This window comes from Mobula birostris, chromosome 29 (assembly GCF_030028105.1).
Source record: "Mobula birostris isolate sMobBir1 chromosome 29, sMobBir1.hap1, whole genome shotgun sequence".
In the NCBI taxonomy this organism is placed as follows: Eukaryota; Metazoa; Chordata; class Chondrichthyes; order Myliobatiformes; family Myliobatidae; genus Mobula; species Mobula birostris.
In genome coordinates, this window is record NC_092398.1 from 2077341 (window position 1) to 2098809 (window position 21469).

The 21469-nt window shown below is 44.0% G+C and overlaps 1 protein-coding gene and 1 non-coding gene across 2 annotated transcripts in view; one reads left to right on the plus strand and one right to left on the minus strand.

Moving 5' to 3' along the window:
• The window catches only part of zbtb8os (zinc finger and BTB domain containing 8 opposite strand), a 29918-nt gene extending 16748 nt beyond the window's left edge, over positions 1–13170 (plus strand). Inside the window, exons 4-7 of the mRNA XM_072246477.1 lie at positions 4951–5033; positions 6636–6688; positions 9445–9481; positions 9579–13170. Coding sequence (XP_072102578.1) covers positions 4951–5033; positions 6636–6688; positions 9445–9481; positions 9579–9665 — 260 coding nt within the window. The 3' untranslated portion in view covers positions 9666–13170. The remainder of the gene's footprint in view (positions 1–4950; positions 5034–6635; positions 6689–9444; positions 9482–9578) is intronic.
• Positions 13171–19040: 5870 nt separating this feature from the next.
• Positions 19041–19112, minus strand: trnaq-cug (transfer RNA glutamine (anticodon CUG)). Its single transcript has one exon. It is a non-coding gene; the product is annotated as a tRNA-Gln (tRNA).
• Between the last annotated feature and the right edge of the window lie 2357 nt (positions 19113–21469).

The window sequence follows — 21469 nt, forward strand, 5'->3', positions numbered from 1 at the left end:
GTTTAATAGAATTCCTGGGTTATTCAGCATCAATCCTTTCCCCTGATCTTCCCCAGATGCAGCAAATGCTTGGCACACCTGTTGCAGTGGCTGAAATATATTTAGTGAATCAAATGACTCAATTTAATATCAGAGAACGTATATAGTGTTCAACCTGAAATTCTTACTTTTCACAGACATCCATGAAACAAGCCCTAAAAAGGGATAGAAACATCAGAACCCCAAAGCCCCTCTTCCCCTCCCATGCACAAGCAGCCGCAGAAGCACCGACAAACCCCGTCCCCCTCATTCCCCTGGCGTGCAAGCAATAGCAAAAGCTCCCAGAGAGACTTCAGTCTAGAGTCCATCAAAAACTACAGTCCATTATCCAGCACTTTGGTATCGCTCCCACTCTCGCTCTCGCTCTCGTTCTCACTCTCGCTTTCACACCAGATTGATCTTTCATCGGTACTAGACAAATGATAGTGTAGATTAACAAGATTTAAGGTGCTCTGAGCAGTGCAAGGGGAAGAGGGAATAAAGGGTGTTTGGCAGGAGATCAAATGACAGAAAGAATTATTATGCAAGGCAAAAGGTAATTAAAGAAAATTTTGGATGTTTTCAAAAATAACAGGAAAAAGGATCCTAGAGTTGTACGACACAGGAACAGCTCTCCATCACACCATGCCCACACTAATCACTTCCAGTAGGTCCACAGCATTCAGTGCCTTGTCAATTCAAGTGCTTTACTAAATCCTCCTGAAATGTCTACCACCTCCTCAAAAAACTTCCCAAGATTCCTTCTAAAACTGGTACCTCTCACTTTAAGCCTATGCCACCTTGTCTTATACACCCCCAAAATGGGGAAAAGAGTTCATTGCTATCTTCCCTTTCTATTCCTGTCATAATTTTGTGTACCTCTACCAAGTCATCCTCACAAGTCTCCCACACTCCGGGTGAAAAAAGCCCAGGCTAATCAATCTCTCCTCAGAAATGAAGTTCTCTGATCCGGGTGAATCTCTTCTGTATCTCTACACAGCAATTACATCATAATTGTTGTCTGGAAACCAGAACTATACAGAGTACTTTGTGTGCCTAACCAATTAAAGTGCATAACATCTCACTTACCAGCATTAAATTCCAGCTGATGGAAAGAACCCTCCTTGCTATCTATAGCCAGTTTTCACTTGTAGACATAGTCACATCCAAGTCCTTCATGTTGTTGTGTACCACTCAGCGAGGTCTTCTAATATACAGTAACAAACTACAACAAATTCAGAGTGGATCAAATCATAAGCATGTTTTATTGCAAGGGAGGGTCCACCTTCCTATATTAAATCGTTGGAAGATAGCTTCAATCTTACAACCCAAAACAAATCATTTTTATACTTATACAAAGTCCAGTAATTCACCTTTGAGGTTGTTTCATCCCATAACATTCCTCCCCCATGACAGCTGCGTCCTGTTTTATTCTGTTGTCAAAACATTCCTTATTGTAAACACGCCCCCACCATGAAACACTCGCACTTCTTGTAAGCCTGCATCTGAACCAGCAAAGCACTCCAAGATCACACAGGTTCCATTTTGTCACATTATATCTGCACATGGACAACTACTGCACTGTCCTCGGCAATACGCTGAGTTTAAAAATTCAGCGGAGTGACATGGTAGCGTAGCGGTCAACATAATGCTTTACAACACTGGCTGTAAGATCAGGCTTCCATTCCCACTGCTGTCTACAAGGAGTTTTATACATTTTCCCTGTGACCACGTGGGATTCCTCCAGGTGCTCTGGTTTCCTCCCACAATCGGTTAGGGTTAGTGAGTTGTGGGCATGCTAAGTTAGTGCCAGAAGCACAGCAACAATCCTCTCTGATTTGATTTAATGCAAACAACGCACTTCACTATAGATTTCAATGTACATGTGACAAAAAGCTATTCTTTATCAAATTCACGAAACACAAGTTCCCATGATCAATAAATAAAATTAAATCAGTTGATTAATTAAAAGCCTTGCTGATTATCCATTATCTATCCCCACCTTTCCAAATCTAAATAAACCCTCTTCCTTCGAATTTTTGCAGTAGTTTCCCTACCACTGACTAGTCCATTATAAACTCACCATTGCTCTTCATGAACAAAGGAACAACATTTGCTCCCTAAATGTGTTGAATCCAGAAAACTGTAACTATCCGCTACAAGTGGAACTTTCTGGTGGTAGCCAAACATTTTAATTACGATTCCCATTCCCATTCCGACATGTCAGTCCATGGCCTCCTCTTGTGCCAAGATGAGGCCATCCTCAGGGTGGAGGAGCAACACCTTATATTCCGTCTGGGTAGCCTCCAACCTGATGGCATGAACATCAATTTCTCCTTCTGGTAAACAAATTTCCCTTCTTCCCCCCCCCCCCCCCCATTCCTCACTCTGACCTTTTATTTCTTCTCACCATCCTATTACTTCCCCCTGGGTCCCCTCCTCGGTCTCGTTCTCCTGTGGTCCACACTCCTCTCCTAAAAGATTCCTTCCTCTCCGGCTCTTTATCTTCCCTACCCAGCTGGGTTCACCTATCACCTTCCAGCTAGCCTCCTTCCCCTTCTCCCCCCCCCCCCCCCAGCCCTCCAGTCCTGAAGAACGGGTCTCAGCCCGAACTATCGACAGTTTATTCATTTCCATAGATACCTCCTGGCCTGTAGGGATCCTACGGCATTTTGTGTGTGCTGCTGTGGGTTTCCAGCATCTGCAGAATTTCTCATGTTTATAAGCTGTAACTGACTTGGCTTGAGGGGGGTTCATCCTGAACATGCACTGTTGCATTGGTAAAGTGGAGGAGACAGAATGGAGAAGTAGGTGTTCCGGAACGGGAATCTGAATTAAAATTTTTGGCCATCAGGAAGGTCCACTTGAGCCAGAGGTGCTGGATGAACCCAACAGATTTGTAGGTGAAGTGTTGCCTCACCTGGTAGGACTGTTAGGCCCTGAATGCAGGTGAGGGAGGATATAGTTGTTTAATAATTGGTTTATTATTGTTACATGTACTGAGATATAGTAGAGAAACATTATTTGCATGCCATCCAGACAAATCATTCCTTACATAGGTACGTTGAGGAAGTCTTAAACAAAAACAATAAGAGAATAGAGGGAGGCACAGTAGCATAGTGTAGCACAAGGCTTTATAGTACCAGCAACCTGGCTTCAATTCCCACTGCTGCCTGTTTGTACGTTCTCTCTGTGACTGTCTGGGCTTCCTCCCACCCACAGTCCAAAGACATAGCCGTTGGTAGGTTAACTGGCTATTGTAAATTGTCAGGGTCCTCATTTCTGCCTCTGCAGTACAGTGCTCCCAGGTTTCCTGCTCCCTGCAGAGGTCCGATAACGTGCCGTCTCAATGATGGGAGTTGGCCTCTCCTCTCATTACGTGCCCAGTCCATCTCCAAAATTTCCTCATGATGATAGTGGCCATGTTCCCTTGGTGACATTGAAGGAGCAGTGGGTGGAAATGTATTATCTGTAGTATAAAATGCATTCTGTTCCTTGTCTTGTCCATTGTTTGGGATTTATCACTAAATGTTTACAATTGGCCAACTCACACTATGCACTGGAGCAGGTCATGCAGGTTTGTCCCACTCCCATCAGAGAGGAGTTTAAGTAGCATCCATGACAGGAGCATCAGTTGCTTTCACAGTAATTTAGGTAAACAATTACTTTCCCCAAGCAGTAAGGCTGATCAACATCTCCACCCATTAACCCGCCCACAGTCCCGAGATGTGCCTGATGATGTTAATCGATCATTATAAATTATCCCTTGTTTAGGCTAGGATTAATTCATGAGTTTGTGGGCAGCACGGCTCAGAGGGCTGGAAGGGCCTGTTTCACAATGCATCTCAATAAACAAAATCCTGTAGTGTTACAGTTACAGAAAGAGCAGGTAGACAAATAAGGATATTGCTATGACCAGAGTGAGAGATCAAGATTTCAACTTTATCATACAAGAGGCCTGTTCAAATGTCCCGATCAGGAATCTGTTAACTGTGGGATAGAAGCTGTCCTTGATCCTGGTGACAGGGTCTTTGATTACTTGGGCAGCAGGAAGTGTAGATGAGCCAGTGAAGGGAAGTCTGGTTTATTTTGTGATAGGCTGGGCTGTGTCTCTCTATGATGTTCAGTCAATCTTCAGAAATCGACAACTGTCATTCACTCCACCCACAAAGTGGAATTTCCTGTCTATTAATCAAAGGAAGCTGTACTATAAATGTGGAAAAAGTTTTAGTGCATGGCAACAAACTTCAATTGTTCTTCGGTCATGTTTACCATCAAACTGAGGCCAAGTTACTTGTCCTACAGGTTTTAAGCCTGCAAAATAACAAGCTTGGAACTTAAACACAAACAACAGGAATTCTGCAGATGCTGGAAATTCAAGCAACACACATCAAAGTTGCTGGTGAACGCTAACTTCACCAGCAACTTTGATGTGTGAAGCTTGGAATTTTAGAGGTGGAAAGTTACTTGATAAGTTAGTGTCTTGCTGTGATAATTGGAGTGATTTTGTGATCACTGGAAGGTATTACATTCTGTGTTTGTCAGTTGCTGCAGCAACACTTGCGTGATGTCTGTGAGTTTGGGAGTCCAGAGCCAAGTATTAAGCAGCCTCGTCCTGAAACTGGAAACCTGCACGAGTGAAGGGATGGGATGGGACTGTGTGAAAGAGTGTTGTCATTTTGTTCTGTCGTTGTTGGTGATGCATATGTTGGCCTGTGCTGTGTGTTGTGTTATTTCTGTGTTGAACATTGTGGGTGTGCTATGTTGGTGTTGGTATGTGTGGCAACTTTTGTGGGCTGCCCCCAGCACATCCTTGGGCGTGTTGATTGTTAACACAAACGATAGATCCCGATGTACATGTGATTATTTGAATGAAGGGGAATATAATATGAATTGTAATGAATTATTGTGTTTCTGTCTCCTTTCCTGTAGGACATGACATGCTATCACTGCTCTATAATTTCATGACTGAATGGCTGTACCAGTTCAGCGCAGAAATGTTCTTTATTCCAAGGGTTGGTAACTGTTTCAAACTAAGTTGTGCATGAACTGACAGTTATAGAGTGAAATGAATTGTTTGTGAGAAGATAGCAATGTTCCAGAAAGTCTGAAAGAATTTTAAACAGTTTTGCATATTCCTACATTAAATAAATATAGCATTAAATCCATGGGATGCTATGAGAACCAGTTGCATCCCATCTCAAAGTGGAAGCCCAATTGGCTCAAACCAGATTATTTGATGACAACATTGCACCAGTCCTGAAGAAGGGTGTCAGCCTGAAACGTCAACTGTTTATTCCTCTCCCTTAGGTGCTGTCTGACCTACTGAGTTCCTCCATCATTTTGTGTGTGTCACTCTGATTTGATTGTTTCAAGTTTGTCTGAAGATAAGTTTGATGTATAAGCTTCATTGATTAGTAAATTCCAGCATTTTCCTAAAAATGTTTTTAAGCTAACTTTCCTGCAGTTTCCCCACAATTTCCCCAGTACTCTCTCTCTCCATTCTTGACGAAAGGCAGCATATTCCTAGTTTTCCATTTTACTAATACCCTCCCACAATTCTGAGCTTTCCAAATTTCCATGGTTCCAAGTTGTCTTTGGTCTCCCATGTTTCCTCTGCCCTTCAGTCATTGAAGTGCTGCCTTGATGATGGAGTTGGCCTCTCTTCTCATCATGTGCCCAGTCCATCTCCAGTGTTTCCTCATGATGACTGTGGCCATGTCCTCTTGGTGACATTGAAGGAGTAGGGCATGGATATGCAGTATAAAATATATTCTGTTCCTTGTCTTGTTCATTGTTTGGGATTTATCACTAAAAGTTTACAATTAGCCAACTTGCACAACATGTTGGAGCTACTCAGCAGGTCAGGTCACATCTGAGGTTTGTCCCACTCCCATCAGAGAGGGGACTATGAAGCATCCATGGCAGGAGCACCATTTACCTTTGCAGTAATATCAGTAAACAGTTACTTTCCCCAACACCTCCACCCACTGCATCCTGTCAATATGCAGAGTTTCCTGTGCCTAGCATCACTTTATGGGCATACAATCAACCTACATATGTATGAGTCCTGAAGAAGGATCTTGGCCTGAAACATCGGCTGTTTACTCTTTTCCATAGACCTGCTGAGTTCCTCTAGCATTTTGTGTATGCTGCTTTTGATTAACTATTGAGAAGTTGTGTCTTTTGACTTGGCTAGAACCAGCAAGTTATTTTTTTGTCAGACTGAATATAGTATCAGCTACAGATGCAAGCAAAGTGAACTTAGAGTCAGAGTCAGAAAATCATCTGCTGATTTTCACGTGTTTATGTATGAAAGCTATCTTACATGTTTATATTCATTGTGTTTTTGAGGAATTATTGTGTTCTTTATCTTATTATGTATTTTTTGTGCTGCATTAGATCCAGAGTAACAATTATTTCATTTTCCTTTACACTTTGGCACTGGAAATGACATTAAACCATCCTGAATCTTAAAATGAAAAGTCAATGTTTTGGACCAAGCCGAGCCCCCTCCATCAGGACTGGAAAGGAACCAGGCAGAGGTCAATTGTTAATGATTGGTATTGACTTTTAAAGATGCCGTTCCAACTTTTTTCTTCTTGTTGCTCTTTTAGGAGATGAAAGTGATTCACATTGACAGAATTAATTATACAATTCGATCAATAGGGTAAGTACTACAGTTTCCTGGACCAATGAGTTCTAACTGGGATCTAGATAATTAGCAGTCTTTGAGTCCACATCAATCAGTACAGCACAGGAATGGCTGCTTGACCAAATTAAACTAAAGCTATGTGTCTCCATTCCTTACATATTCAGGTGCCCGTCTAGGAGCCTGTTAAAGATCACTGTTTTATTTTCTCTCTTATTCCATTGCGGTTCAAATAGTTTTGATATTTTTTGCCCCCATTTTCCATCTGTCTATTTAATACTTGATCACCACCCCTGAAGCCATTTCACAGCAAGTAGGGAAGAGATCTACTGAGCAAATTGAAAATTAAGTTTCAAGACCTGCATATTCAGAGGGCTTTGGAGATATTCAAGTTTTGTAAATTGGCACAAGTTCAATGTGGATTTATGTGCTTATGTAGCCCCCTGGTGAGCCTCAGGCTCGCTCGGCTCGCTTTCGTCTGGGGGGAGCAGCCTTCGGCCCTGTCAAACTGGGTAATCAAGTTTGTGTGGATGCTGTGTGATGTACCCCACCCCACCAAATAACAGACAACACACCATATGCGATTGAATGATTACATTTTATAGATCTTACTGGAACTATGTAATTAATAGAGATAAAATATAAAATGAAAGTAAAAGGCGCCAATCTTATCAAAGTTCAACCACTTCGTGCACAACCGTTGGAGCTCAATGAATGGGGTCTTCCTTCCACCATGCGATCTCCTCTGACCCCACGACCCGCCGCCTGGGACCAACAACGGTGGTCGACCAGAGCATGCCCAGCACGTCCTTCCCCTTCGGTTCTCCTCTCGAAAACCCTGGGCCTCGGACTCCCGCTCTGGGTCGGTTCCATCGCCCAGCTTACAGCATCGCGTCTCCTCTCTCTGTCCCCGTCACGCCTTCTCCCCCAAAGCCCACGAGAGCAATAGCTTACAGACACACAACAAAGAATAACATCTATCCCAATTGGTTAGCAAATGAATACAATTCTCTCTATCAGTAATTATAACCCAAACAAGCTGCTATAGAGAAGCACTTTCTCAGCAGTTATCATAACAAAGAAGCTATTTTTTTTAGCCTTAGCAGTAACATAAAAGAAGAAACCCCTTACAGTTAAATTTTAAAGTATCCATGGTTCAAAGTTCAAAGTAAATTTTATTATCAAAGTTCATATATGTCACCATTCAGAAAACATGTAGCTCGTGTAGTTGAAGTTTGGGTTGAGGTGTTCTCCAGACTTGGTCATTTTCGTGCAAACGTTTCATCACCATATGCAGAGAACTCATCAGTGTGCTGTTAGTTGTGGTGCCGTCCAAGTGCTTGGCTAATTGGTTGTCATTACAGAAACTCAGTTGTGATGTAGGGAGTAGGTCTTGTCACTGATGGGTTGTGTGGCGAACTTCATGCATTGTTGTCTGGAATTCTGCCTGCAGCGGCTGATAACTGGGATGGGTCTACATGTCTATTTACAGGATTTTTCACAGAAAACCACGCTTCAAGGAATTTTCTTGCAGGTCGCGTGTTTGCTTGCGCCACGACTTTCACTGATGCCCAGTGGAATTTGTACCCCTCTCGATCTTCATGGGTAGAGACGAGGGAGAGTTAGTCACGTCACATTTCAGCCTCTTGATGCTGATGGATCCTTGTGGATAATCTTCCCCAGTCCCCGCATTGGATTTTGTAGACCATGATGGTCTTGTTCAATAGCTTGATTCATTCTTTTGGTCTGCAGAGTACTCTCCTCAACATTGCTGTTGGCTTATGTGCAACTGAAATTGTATGTTCTTGGAGCGGTTGAGCCAGTGTATAAAGCCCAAGTATTCAGAGGACTGCACAATTAACAGCTCACTGATGATTTCTCTGAGTATTGCTACGAAACGTTTGCAAGCAAATTACCAAAACCCAACCATATGTCACCATATACAACCCTGAGATTTATTTTTTTGTGGGTGTACTTAACCAATCTGTAGAAGAGTAACTATAACTGAATCAATGAAAGACTGCCCAACTAGGGATTCCTTTTAGCAATAAGAAAAACTGTATATCCATTGCAATTTAGTTTGGTGTGTTCTGTCAATTGAGTGTACTGTCCACTTTTCTATACTTATTCGATGAAAATATCACCTTGTTTCCTATATCTAGCAACATTTAAACTGATACTTAAGTAAGTATTTTAATGGGAAGTTGTGCTAAGATTTTTGTTTGATACATGTATTTTATTTTTTTAAATATAAAAGTTTCAAAGTAAATTTATTATCGAAGTACATCGATATCACCGTATACAACCCTGAGATTCATTTTCCTGTGGGCGTACTCGGCAAATCTATAGAATAGTAACTATAACAGAATCAGTGAAAGATCAACCAGAGTGCAGAAAACAACAAACTGTGCAAATGCAAATATAAATAAATAACAAGAACATGAAATAACAAGATAATGAGTCCTCAAAGTGAGATCATTGGTTGTGGGAACATCTCAATGAATGGGCAAGTGAGTGTAGTTATCCCCTTTTGTTCAGGAGCCTGGTGGTTGAGGGGTGGTAACTGTTCTTGAACCTGGTGGTGTGAGTCCTGAGGCTCTTGTACCTTCTACCTGATGGCAGCAGCGAGAAGTGAGCATGGCCTGGGTGGTGGGGATCTCTGATGATGGAAGCTGCTTTCCTACGACTGTGTTTCATATAGACGTGCTCAATGGTTGGGAGGGCTTTACCCATGATGTAATCTAAAAATTTAACAATTTTATTTCTACTCTAAGATGGGGTGAAGAATTTGATTTGGCCAAGCATCCTCAGGTAATGATTAAATGCCATCCCTTCTGACTTTACAAATTGCTGTATTCAGAGCCCTAAACCCTATCTGACTGCTAGCTTTCTGTGTTTACTCTTGCAGGGCACGGAGGTAAAGGCCATCACATACTCAGCGATGCAGATTCATGAAGAGGAAACACCTCAGATTTTTGTTATCATTGATATTTGACTTTTTTCACTCCGCTTTTCAGTTCTGTCTATCAAAAACTATGTACAAAGTATATTTTTTCAATAACTGTATTGGAAATAATGTGCCAAGGTGGGCTAATAACTGGCAAACTACCTGCTCAGCAAACACTAATTATTAAAAGAAATTAACTTGCTAAACTGGAAAAAGGAAATCAAGATGTGACACTTCTGACAAAGATGGTGATGCAGTAAATTAGAAAATATCTGTCCTGAGCTGGATAAGTATATCGCATCCACTTAGATTTGGTAGAATAACATATTTCTACTTAATTCTAACCCTTCTGAACTGGATGGATATCTTATTTCTACTTTTTGGGCAGTGCTGGTAATCCAGCTGTTTATCTGACATTCTTGCAGACTGACTGTTGTTGCTGGTAAGGTTTTTAATACTGGGTGCGTTTTTTAACATATCAGATCTGAAACCGTTTGAAGTATTCAGATATTTGAACATCACTCTAGCAAGGTGGACCAACAGATCTATTACATGGAGTGGCCTAATTACAGAATGATATGGTGTTTCTAAGAATTAACGTGCAAGATAGATAACTCAGGATAAAATATAAATAACAATCAAATTTAAAGGAGGGTGGGAAAGGATTCCGGCTAGAACTGGAATGTGAGGTGACACCCTAGTGTATCCTCGGTCGTGTCAGTCGTTATTGCGAACGACGCATTTCACTGTATGTTTCGATGTACGCATGATAAATAAATCTGAAACTTGAACACGAGATTCAGCAGAGTAACACACACAAGATGGGCCAAAGAGCCTGTTTCTGTGACTATGAAACGTTGGAGGAACTCAGCAGGTCAGGCAGCATCTATGGAAAGGAATACAGAGTCGGTGATTCAGGCCGAGACTCTTCCTCAGGTCCTTCGCCATTCAGACTCTTTTCCATGAGGCTGGGATCGACCACAGATACTACATCCTAGCTGTCCACATGATACGCAAGCCAGGGCAGTACAATATGGAAAGCAAGCTGTTGTCCATGCATCAGGCTCCCCCTCTCCACGCATCTGATGAATCAAACGGAATGACAAGAGACCGACACAGTTTGTCACCCACAGTGTCGCAGAAGTAGCCCAGCAGCTTTGAACTCAACGTAGGACCGCCTTAGGGACTCAAAATCTGGATCTTTCCTCAGAGGTGGTTCCTGAAACCTTCCCCGTGTGTGGATACAGCCTCAAGGCAGTGGAGGTTTGAGATCAAAGTTTTCCTTCTCCTAGATGAGCTGCCAACCATGGCTGACGAACCCATCTGGTTTTAAAGCACCAGGAACCTGTCTTTGCCCCTTCAGTCTGTAGAAGCAGTTCTGCTGGCCTTGGTAGCTAAGCCACATGTGAAGGCCAGGAACTAGACTTGGTTGTCAGAGGCTATTTGAAATGTACGCCAATGTGAGCATTTAATAGGTAGTGAGACCTTGTCCCCACTACCACCCCCAGCTGTTCCAACCTTAAGGAACCTTCTTTTCCATATAAACTACGGGTACCTAGCCTGCTGAGTTCCTCTAGCATTTTGTGTGTTACTCTGAATCTTGAACTTTGAAATGATTAAGCCAACTGTGGAAGTTTCCCTGTGGAAATGTTTTTTTTAAATTCAGAAATAAATTATTTGGGCAAAAAAAAACAAATGTGTGGATGCTAGATGTCTGATATAACAGACTGCTGGTACTACTCAGTAGGTCAGGCAGCATCTAGTGCACAGCTTCCCAACCTAGGGTCTGCAGACACCTCGGTTATTGGTAGGGGTCTGTAACATTAAAAAGACCATAAGATAAAGTAGAATTAGGCCATTCGGCCCATCAAGTCTTCTCTGCTAATTCTTCATGGCTGATCCATTTTCCCTTTCAGCCCCAAACTCCTACTTTCTTCCTGTTTCCCTTCATGCTCTGACTAATCAAGAATCTATCAACCTCTGCCTTAAATATACCCAATGACTTGGCCTTCACAGTGACCTCTGGCAACATATTCCACAAATTCACAGCTCTCTAGCTAAAGAAGTTCCTCCTCATCTCCGTTTTAAAAGGAAGTCCTTCTATTCTGAGGCGGTGTCCTCTGGTCTTAGACTCCACCACCATGAGAAATATTCTCCTCATCCACTCTATCCAAACCCTGTATGATAAGCCTTTCAATCCCAAGAATAATTTTGGTGAAACTCCTTTGAAACCTCTCCAATGTCAGCACATTGGGAAACCCTGACTGAAGGAAAATGTGGAAGATATGTCAAGCGTTCATCAACTTGTTCAGTTCCAATAAAAATCTGAAATGCAATTTACCTCAAATTGCAGACTTCACTGACCAGTGCAGAGGGTAAGGTTCCTGTTTGTCTGTGTTCAGCTTCACCGGAACAGGTTACAATGCCAACTGATATTCCAGCTTCAAACAAGAGAAAATCTGCAGGTGCTGGAAACCCAAGCAACACACACAAAATGCTGGAGGTACTCAGCAGGCCAGGCAGCGTCTGGGAAAACCCTGCTGAAGTCCTGCTGAAGAGTTTCAGCCCAAAACGTCGACCGTACTCCTTTCTTTTCCTAGATGCTGCCTGTCCTGCTGAGTTCCTCCAGCATTTTGTGTGTGGTATTCCAACTTTAATATTTTCCATCCACCTCTGCTTACAGATAAGCTCAAGATGCTCAGCATTTCTTGAATTAGTTTTTGTTGCATACTGAGATTCAAGTGTCATGCTAGTCAACAGCACAAGCCTGTTTATGTGCTCAATCTTAAATGATCGTCCACATAACGATCTAAATGAGGGGTTCCTAATCTGTGTCCACAGACCCCTTGCTCTATGGTATTGATCCATGACGTAAAGAAGTTTGGGAACCCCTGATCTAAATGTTGAGAGTCTCTCCCTCCAGCGTTGTGTTCCTTATTCCAGACAGTCCCTTCCGGAATATACAGGGTGTTGTATCACTGTTCAGGTGTTCTTTATCTCTTCCATCCTCACACCTCTGCTAATTACAGCTCCTGCAAACAGATGAACTGGAAACAACACCTGCCCCGACCCGGCACCACCACCACCACTAGTGTCAGTCACTTCCTCCTGGTCTCTGTGCTACCACAGACATTCTCTCCTCCACCATCTATGTTGCCCTTTCGTGCAACTGAAAGCATGTTTGATTTCTAACTCTTTCTAGTGTTGATTAAAGGTCCTCAGTGCAGAACGTTATCTCAGCTTCTCCCTCCACAGATGTCGCCTGACCTTCCTGTTATTCACAGCACTTTAAAGCAGTGTTGATGTGGGAACAGTGCCTTTCACCTTTCACAGAATCATGGATCTATTTGTGGTGAAAATGATTTTAATCTCTTGTTATTATAAACATTCTCCAAGGGAAATTTTGCCTCTCGGTATGGTACACAGGGCCTTGTAAAAGTATTCAGCCACCAATCCTTCGTCCATATAATTACAACCAGGAATTTTGATCAAATTAGCCGAGAATTTTTATTTGTGAATCCCATGTTCCTTTTTCACAGTAGAGCCCCAAAGAACAGGGAAAATTGTAAAGCATAAAACACTAAAAATTCAAATACTGAAACATCAACAGTTCAAAAGTATTCATCTTTCTTTGCTCAGTATTTGATTGAATCACTGCTCTCAGCTATTACAGCCAGTAATCTTTTTAGATAAGTCTCCATTCGCTTTGCACAATGCGATGGAGCAAGATTTGCTCATTCCTCCTTGCAAAATTGCTCAAGCTGTGTCAGGTTAGTTGGAGAATGGCAGTGGACAGCAATCTTGGGGTCTTGCCAGAGATGTTCGATCAGGTTAGGGTCAGGACTCTGACTGGGTCACTCAGGGATATCAGTTTTCTTCATTTGAAGCCACTCCATGGTTTCTCTGGCAGTGTGCTCTGGGTCATCGTTCTGCTGAAAGACAAGCCTCCTCCCCAGGTTAAGCTTTCTGGCAGAGGCTAGCAGATTTTTAGCCAGGGTCTCTCTGTATTCAGCAGCATTCATCTTCTCATTAATCCTTACCTGATTTCCAGTCCCTGCTGCTGAAAAGCATCCCCTCAGCATGTTGCTACCTCCACTATACAGTAGGGATGGTGTTACCTGGCTGATGCACAGTGCAAAGCTTACAGAGACTTATCCAAAAAAAAGTACTGTTTGTAATAGCAGTGAGAGGTGTTTCAACTAAGTACTGAGCAAAGGGGATGAAAACTTTTGAATTGCTGACATTTCAGTTTTTGAATTTTTAGTATTTCGTGCTCTACAGTTTTCCCTTCTTTGGGGCTCTACTGTGAAAAAGGAGCATGTGATTTACAAATTAAAATCCTCAGTTAAATTGATCAAAGTCCCTGGTTGTAATACTGGTTGATGTGAAGAAAGGCATGGTGGTTGAATACTTTGACAAAGTACTGTAGCTTCACACAGTGATCATGAGTTAGATTCCTCCTTCAGCCCTTCGTGGCTTCCACCTGCCAGCTTCTCACTTCATCCCACCCACCTTCCCCTTCACCTGCCAGCTTGTACTCCTCCCCGCCCCACCTAGCTTTTGCCCCATTCCTTTCCAGTCCTGATGAAGGACCTCGGCCCAAAATGTTGACTATTTATCTCCATAGATGCTGCCTGACCTGCTGAGTTCCTCCAGCATTTAGTGTATTATGAATTATTTACACTGTTCTTAATATTTTACTCTGATCAGGGTCCGTAAACCTGCAGATTTAAAAGTACAATTCAATAAAGCTGTTACAGTAAGCATCTGTGTTCAGTTTGTCACTTGCCAACATTAATATACTTGTAATTTAGTGGTTACCTTCTGAGGTAAGGTGGCTGTAAAAGCTGTAGGAAATGAGTTTTACTACCACCATCATCGTCATCATTTATGTGCTGTATCGTGGTCTCTCCATGACCATGATTGTTCTTGACAAATTTTCCTACAGAAGTGGTCTTTACAAGATGGGTGACCCCAGCCATTATCAATACTCTTCAGAGATTGCCTGGTGTCTGTGGTCACATAACCAGGATTTGTGATATGCACCAGCTGCTCGTACGACCATCCACCACCTACTCCCATGACTTTACATGACTCTGATCCGGGGCTAAGCAGGTGCTACACCTTGCCCAAGGGTGACTTGCAGACTAGTAAATGGAAGGAGTGCCTTTCACCTCCATTGGTAGAGATGTATCCATAACCGTCAGATTGAAAACAGATGCATTTCTGCATTCACGCCCTCAAAGGAAGCTCTTACACCTACTCCTGTCCCCCAGCAGTTGAGTATCAGTGATACTATCAAAACCAGCCCACAGTACAGCTGCTTCTTTGCTGAAAATCCCCAGGTCATCCTGTGGGTCTGATCATTGAAGATTAGATTTATTTGTCACATGCACATTGAAACATACAGTGAAATGTGCTGTTTTGCATCAACCACCAACACAGTCTGAGAATGTCCTGGAAGCTGTTTGTAGTTTCTTTAATATATTGCACTGTACTGCTGCCGCAAAATGACAAATTTCACAACATAGACCAGTCACATTAAACTTAGTTCTGATTCCGAACTGAACACAATACTCCAAGAGTGGTCTAACCGGTGGCTGTGAACTCTGCAGCTAATGTTCAGTCTATTATGTGTTTACTTTTTTCATTGATTGCACTATTTGTTCTTTGTTTTCAACACATTTGGAGTTTGAAGATCTTTATTTGAAATGGGTTCTATTGGGTTTCTTTGTTTTGTGGCTGCCTGCAAGAAGGTGAATCTCAAGGTTGAGCATATTTTGATAATAAATGCTCTTTAAGCTTTGTCTCTTGACCTCAATCCTCCAACTAACACTATCAAATTGCATGGCAGATTTGAGGGATCTGTGAACTTTGATCCCAAGATCCATCTGTTCCTTCGCACTAAGAACCCTGCCATTAATCCTATCCTTTGCCTGTAACTAGCAAGGATAATTATGGAAGGTCAGCTGGCTGTGAGTGCCTTTGGTGTGTCTAGTGGCAGTGTTATGTGGTCTGTCCAGTTTAATTTTTTCGCTGTATGAGCGTTGGTTCCTTAAGGTGTTATAGCTAGGGACAGAGGGGATGAACTCCCACTACCTATTAAATGCGCCCAATGACATGCATCTCAAATAGCCTCTGAGAACCAAGTCCAGCTCCTGGCCTTCACGTGTGGCTTAGCTACTAAGTCCGACAGAACCATTTCTACTGACAGGAGAAGGGGCAAAGGTGGGTTACTGGTGCCTTAAAACCAGCCGTTTCAGGCAGACGGGGCTCGTAAGCCGTAGTCGGCAGCTCATGTAAAACAGAAACTGATCTCAAACCTCCACTGCCTTGTGGCCATACCCACTCACGGGGACGGTTTTGGAAGTAAACCTTAAGGGGAAAAGTCTGGAGCTGGAGTCCCTTAGGCAGCCTTATGTTGAGTTCAATGTTGACTGTAACTCCTGCGACACCACTGGTGCCAAGCTGTATCGATCTCCACCATTTCTTTGGGTTCATCAGATGGGTGGAGAGGGCAGCTTGCTCTCCATATTGTACTGCCCTGGCTTATGTACCTAGAAAGGATGCAACAGCCATGGTCGACCCTGGCCAATGGAGGCCTAAGTATGAGTGGTCAACCGAGCGTTATCAAGCACAGTGAGTCACATGTAGGCAAATCACTGAAAACAAGATCATACCAACACAGCAAGAGGATTTGAGTACAGGAGCAGAGAGGTACTACTGCAGTTTTACAAGGCCTTGGTGAGACCACACCTGGAGTATTGTGTGCAGTTTTGGTCCCCTAATCTGAGGAAAGACATCCTTGCCATAGAGGGAGTACAAAGAAGGTTCACCAGAGTGATTCTTGGGATGGCAGGACTTTCATATAATGAAAGACTGGATCGACTAGGCTTATACTCGTTGGAATTTAGAAGATTGAGGGGGGATCTTATTGAAACGTATAAAATCCTAAAGGGATTGGACAGGCTAGATGCAGGAAGATTGTTCCCGATGTGAGGGAAGTCCAGAAGGAGGGGTCACAGGTTGAGGATAAAGGGGAAGCCTTTTAGGACCGAGATTAGGAAAAACTTCTTCACACAGAGAGTGGTGAATCTGTGGAATTCTCTGCCACAGGAAACAGTTGAGGCCAGTTCATTGGCTATATTTAAGAGGGAGTTAGATATGGCCCTTGTGGCTAAAGGGATCAGGGGGAATGGAGGGAAAGCTGGTACAGGGTTCTGAGTTGGATGATCAGCCATGATCATACTGAATGGCGGTGCAGGCTCGAAGGGCTGAATGGCCTACTCCTGCACCTATTTCCTATGTTTCTATGAGGACACCACCCTGTTCTGCACAATTTACAGATCTGGCATATTTTAGAGCCATAGAAAAGTACTGCATAAAAACGGGCCCTTTGGTTCATCTAGTCTATGCTGAACCATTTAAAAATACCTGGTCCCATCCACTGGCACCAGGACCACAGTGACCACGCACCCCCACCCCCCGCCCTGCCACATTCCCTTACCATCTATATGCCTATCCAAACTTCTCTTAAATGTTGAACTCAAGCTCACATGCTGGCAGCTCATTCCACACTTCATCCTCTGATTGAAGAAGTTTCTCCTCATGTTCTCCTTAACCCATGACCTCTAGATGTAGTCCTACCCAGCCTCAGTAGGAAAAGCCTGCTTGCATTACTCCTTTCTTTACCCCTCATAATTTTGTAAACTTCCATCAAATCTCCACTCAATCTTCTACGTTCCAAGGAATAAAGTCCCAACCTATTCGATCTTACCTTATAACTCAGGTCCTCCAGACCCAACATTATCTTTGTAAGTTTTCTCTGTCTTCTTTCAACTTTATTTATATTTTTCTTATAGGTAGGTAACCAAAACTTCACACAACACTCAGCAAAGCCTTATACAATTTCAACAGTTTGGGCATTCTGGTCATCACCAGAGAGGCCAGCATTTATTGCCTGACATTAACTGCCCTGAAATTGGTGGGTGACCAGTTGCCTCCTGAGTCAGTGAACAAACATTTTAATTCTGATTCCCATTCCCAATCTGATATGTTGGTACATGGGCCTTCTCTTGTCCACAATGAGGCCACCCTCAGGGTGGAGGAGCAACACCTTTTATCCTGATGGCATGAATATCAATTTCTCCTTCCAGTAAAATTCTGTCCCCCTCCCCACTTCTTTTATTCTCCACTGGCCTCCTACCTCTTCTCACCTATCACCTATCAGGTGCCCCTCCTCTTTCCCTTTCTCCTATGGTCCACTCTCCTCTCCTATCAGATCCCTCCTTCTCCAGCCCTTGACCTTTCCCACCCACCTGGCTTCACCTCTCACCTTCCAGCTAGTCTCCTTCCCCTCCTCCACCCTTTTATCCTGCCGTCTTTCTCCTTTCTTCTCAGTCCTGAAGAAGAGTCTCATCGACAGTTTATTCATTTCCATAGATTTGCCTGGCCTGCTGAGTTCCTCCAGCATTTTGTGCGTGTTGCTCTGGATTTCCCGCATCTGCAGACTGCCTCGTGTTTTTGACTTGCTAACCTATACATCTTTGGAATGTGGGAGGAAACCAGCATCAAATGCCAAACTAAACTAATCCCTTCTGCCTACACAATGCCCAATTATCATATCTTCACCACCACCCCTGACAGGACATTTCAGGCATTAGAAACCATAGAAACTACAGCACAGAAACAGGCCTTTTGGCCCTTCTTGGCTGTGCCGAACCATTTTCTGCCTAGTCCCACTGACCTGCACACGGACCATATCCCTCCATACACCCCCCATCTATGTATCTGTCCAATTTATTCTTAAATGTTAAAAAAGAACCCGCATTTACCACCTCGTCTGGCAGCTCATTCCGTACTCCCACCACTCTCTGTGTGAAGAAGTCCCCCTTAATGTTCCCTTTAAACTTTTCCCCCCTCACCCTTAACCCATGTCCTCTGGTTTATTCTCCCCTTGCCTCAGTGGAAAAAGCCTGCTTGCATTCACTCTGTCTATACCCATCATAATCTTATATACCCCTATCAAATCTCCCCTCATTCTTCTACGCTCCAGGGAATAAAGTCCTAACCTATTCAACCTTTCTCTGTAACTGAGTTACGGCAACATCCTTGTAAACCTTCTCTGCACTCTTTCAAACTTATTTATATCCTTCCTGTAATTTGGTGACCAAAACTGAACACAATACTCCAGATTCGGCAGATTCTTCTCCCTGTGTGCAAAAGAATTGCCTCCTCTCACCTGAGGCACATTCCCTCTGGTATTAGACATTTCAATCCTGGGAAAGTTATGCTTAATTACAACAATCAAATGTAGTTTATAACTGCATCTGCGGCGTATAAATGTGGGGAGTGGCAGTGTAAACTTTCACATCGAGGTAACTTGTTTTTTTACTTTGTTGGTAAAAAGAGTCCGGTCTACAGAGGTTCCACCGAGATTTGAACTCGGATCGCTGGATTCAGAGTCCAGAGTGCTAACCATTACACCATGGAACCACGGAAGGGTGGGGCGGCTGCCGCTCTGACAGGCTCTGAGCGGCGGCTCCAACAGCGCAGCGTAATTATCTCCGGAGCTCTCAACCTCGGAGGCTTCAAACCAATTCAAACTCCTTCCTCAGCTCCGGGTCGGAAGTTCAAATCCTGAGAGAACCGACAGAGTTCGACCCGGTTATCTCTGCGCTACATTATCACACTCAAACGCTCGCACTCACGGCGCTCCGTCACAACCAGGGGTGGATTAAAAACACAAACAACGGGAATTCTGCAGATGCTGGAAATTCAAGCAACACACATCAAAGTTGCTGGTGAATGCAGCAGGCCAGGCAGCACCTGTAGGAAGAGGTGCAGTCGACGTTTCAGGCCGAGACCCTTCGTCAGGACTAACTGAAGGAAGAGTAAGAGATTTGAAAGTTGGAGGGGGAGGGGGAGATCCAAAATGATGGGAGAAGACAGGAGGGGGAGGGATGGAGCCAAGAGCTGGACAGGTGATTGGCAAAAGGGATATGAGAAGATCATGGGACAGGAGGCCCAGGGAGAAAGACAAGGGGGAGGGGGGGAACCCAGAGGATGGGCAAGAGGTATAGTGAGAGGGACAGAGGGAGAAAAAGGAGAGAGAGAAAGAATGTGTACATAAAAATAAGTAACAGATGGGGTACGAGGGAGAGGTGGGGCATTAGCGGAAGTTAGAGAAGTCAATGTTCATGCCATCAGCTTGGAGGCTACCCAGACGGAATATAAGGTGTTGTTCCTCCAACCTGAGTGTGGCTTCATCTTTACAGGAGAGGAGGCCGTGGATAGACATATCAGAATGGGAATGGGATGTGGAATTAAAATGTGTGGCCACTGGGAGATCCTGCTTTCTCTGGCGGACAAAGCGTAGGTGTTCAGCAAAGCGGTCTCCCAGTCTGCGTCGGGTCTCGCCAATATATAGAAGGCCACATCGGGAGCACCGGACGCAGTATATCACCCCAGCCGACTTACAGGTGAAGTGTTGCCTCACCTGGAAGGACTGTTTGGGGCCCTGAATGGTGGTAAGGGAGGAAGTGTAAGGGCATGTGTAGCACTTGTTCCGCTTACACGGATAAGTGCCAGGAGGGAGATCAGTGGGGAGGGAATGGGGGGGACGAATGGACAAGGGAGTCGCGTAGGGAGCGATCCCTGCGGAATGCAGAGAGAGGGGGTGAGGGAAAGATGTGCTTAGTGGTGGGATCCTGTTGGAGGTGGCGGAAGTTATGTTGGACCCGGAGGCTGGTGGGGTGGTAGGTGAGGACCAGGGGAACCCTATTCTTAGTGGGGTGGCGGGAGGATGGAGTGAGAGCAGATGTACGTGAAATGGGGGAGATGCGTGTAAGAGCAGAGTTGATAGTGGAGGAAGGGAAGCCCCTTTCTTTAAAAAAGGAAGACATCTCCCTCATCCTAGAATGAAAAGCCTCATCCTGAGAGCAGATGCGGCGGAGACGGAGGAATTGCGAGAAGGGGATGGCGTTTTTGCAAGAGACAGGGTGAGAAGAGGAATAGTTCAGATAGCTGTGAGAGTCAGTAGGCTTATAGTAGACATCAGTGGATAAGCTGTCTCCAGAGACAGAGAGAGAAAGATCTAGAAAGGGGAGGGAGGTGTTGGAAATGGACCAGGTAAACTTGAGGGCAGGGTGAAAGTTGGAGGCAAAGTTAATAAAATCAACGGGTTCTGCATGCGTGCAGGAAGCAGCGCCAATGCAGTCGATGTAGCGAAGGAAAAGTGGGGGACAGATACCAGAATAGGCACAGAACATAGATTGTTCCACAAAGCCAACAAAAAGGCAGGCATAGCTAGGACCCATAAGGGTGCCCATAGCTACACCTTTGTTTGGAGGAAGTGGGAGGAGCCAAAGGAGAAATTATTAAGTGTAAGGACTAATTCCGCTAGACGGAGCAGAGTGGTGGTAGAGGGGAACTGATTAGGTCTGGAATCCAAAAAGAAGCGAAGAGCTTTGAGACCTTCCTGGTGGGGGATGGAGGTATATAGGGACTGGACATCCATGGTGAAAATAAAGCGGTGGGGGCCAGGGAACTTAAAATCATCGAAAAGTTTAAGAGCGTGAGAAGTGTCACGAACATAGGTAGGAAGGGATTGAACAAGGGGGGATAAAACCGTGTCGAGGTATGCAGAAATGAGTTCGGTGGGGCAGGAGCAAGCTAAGACAATAGGTCGGCCAGGACAGCCAGGTTTGTGGATCTTGGGTAGGAGGTAGAAACGGGAAGTGAGAGGTGTGGGAACTATAAGGTTGGTAGCAGTGGATGGGAGATCCCCTGAGCGGATAAAGTCGGTGATGGTGTAGGAGACAATGGCCTGGTGCCAAATGTGTTTTTCCATT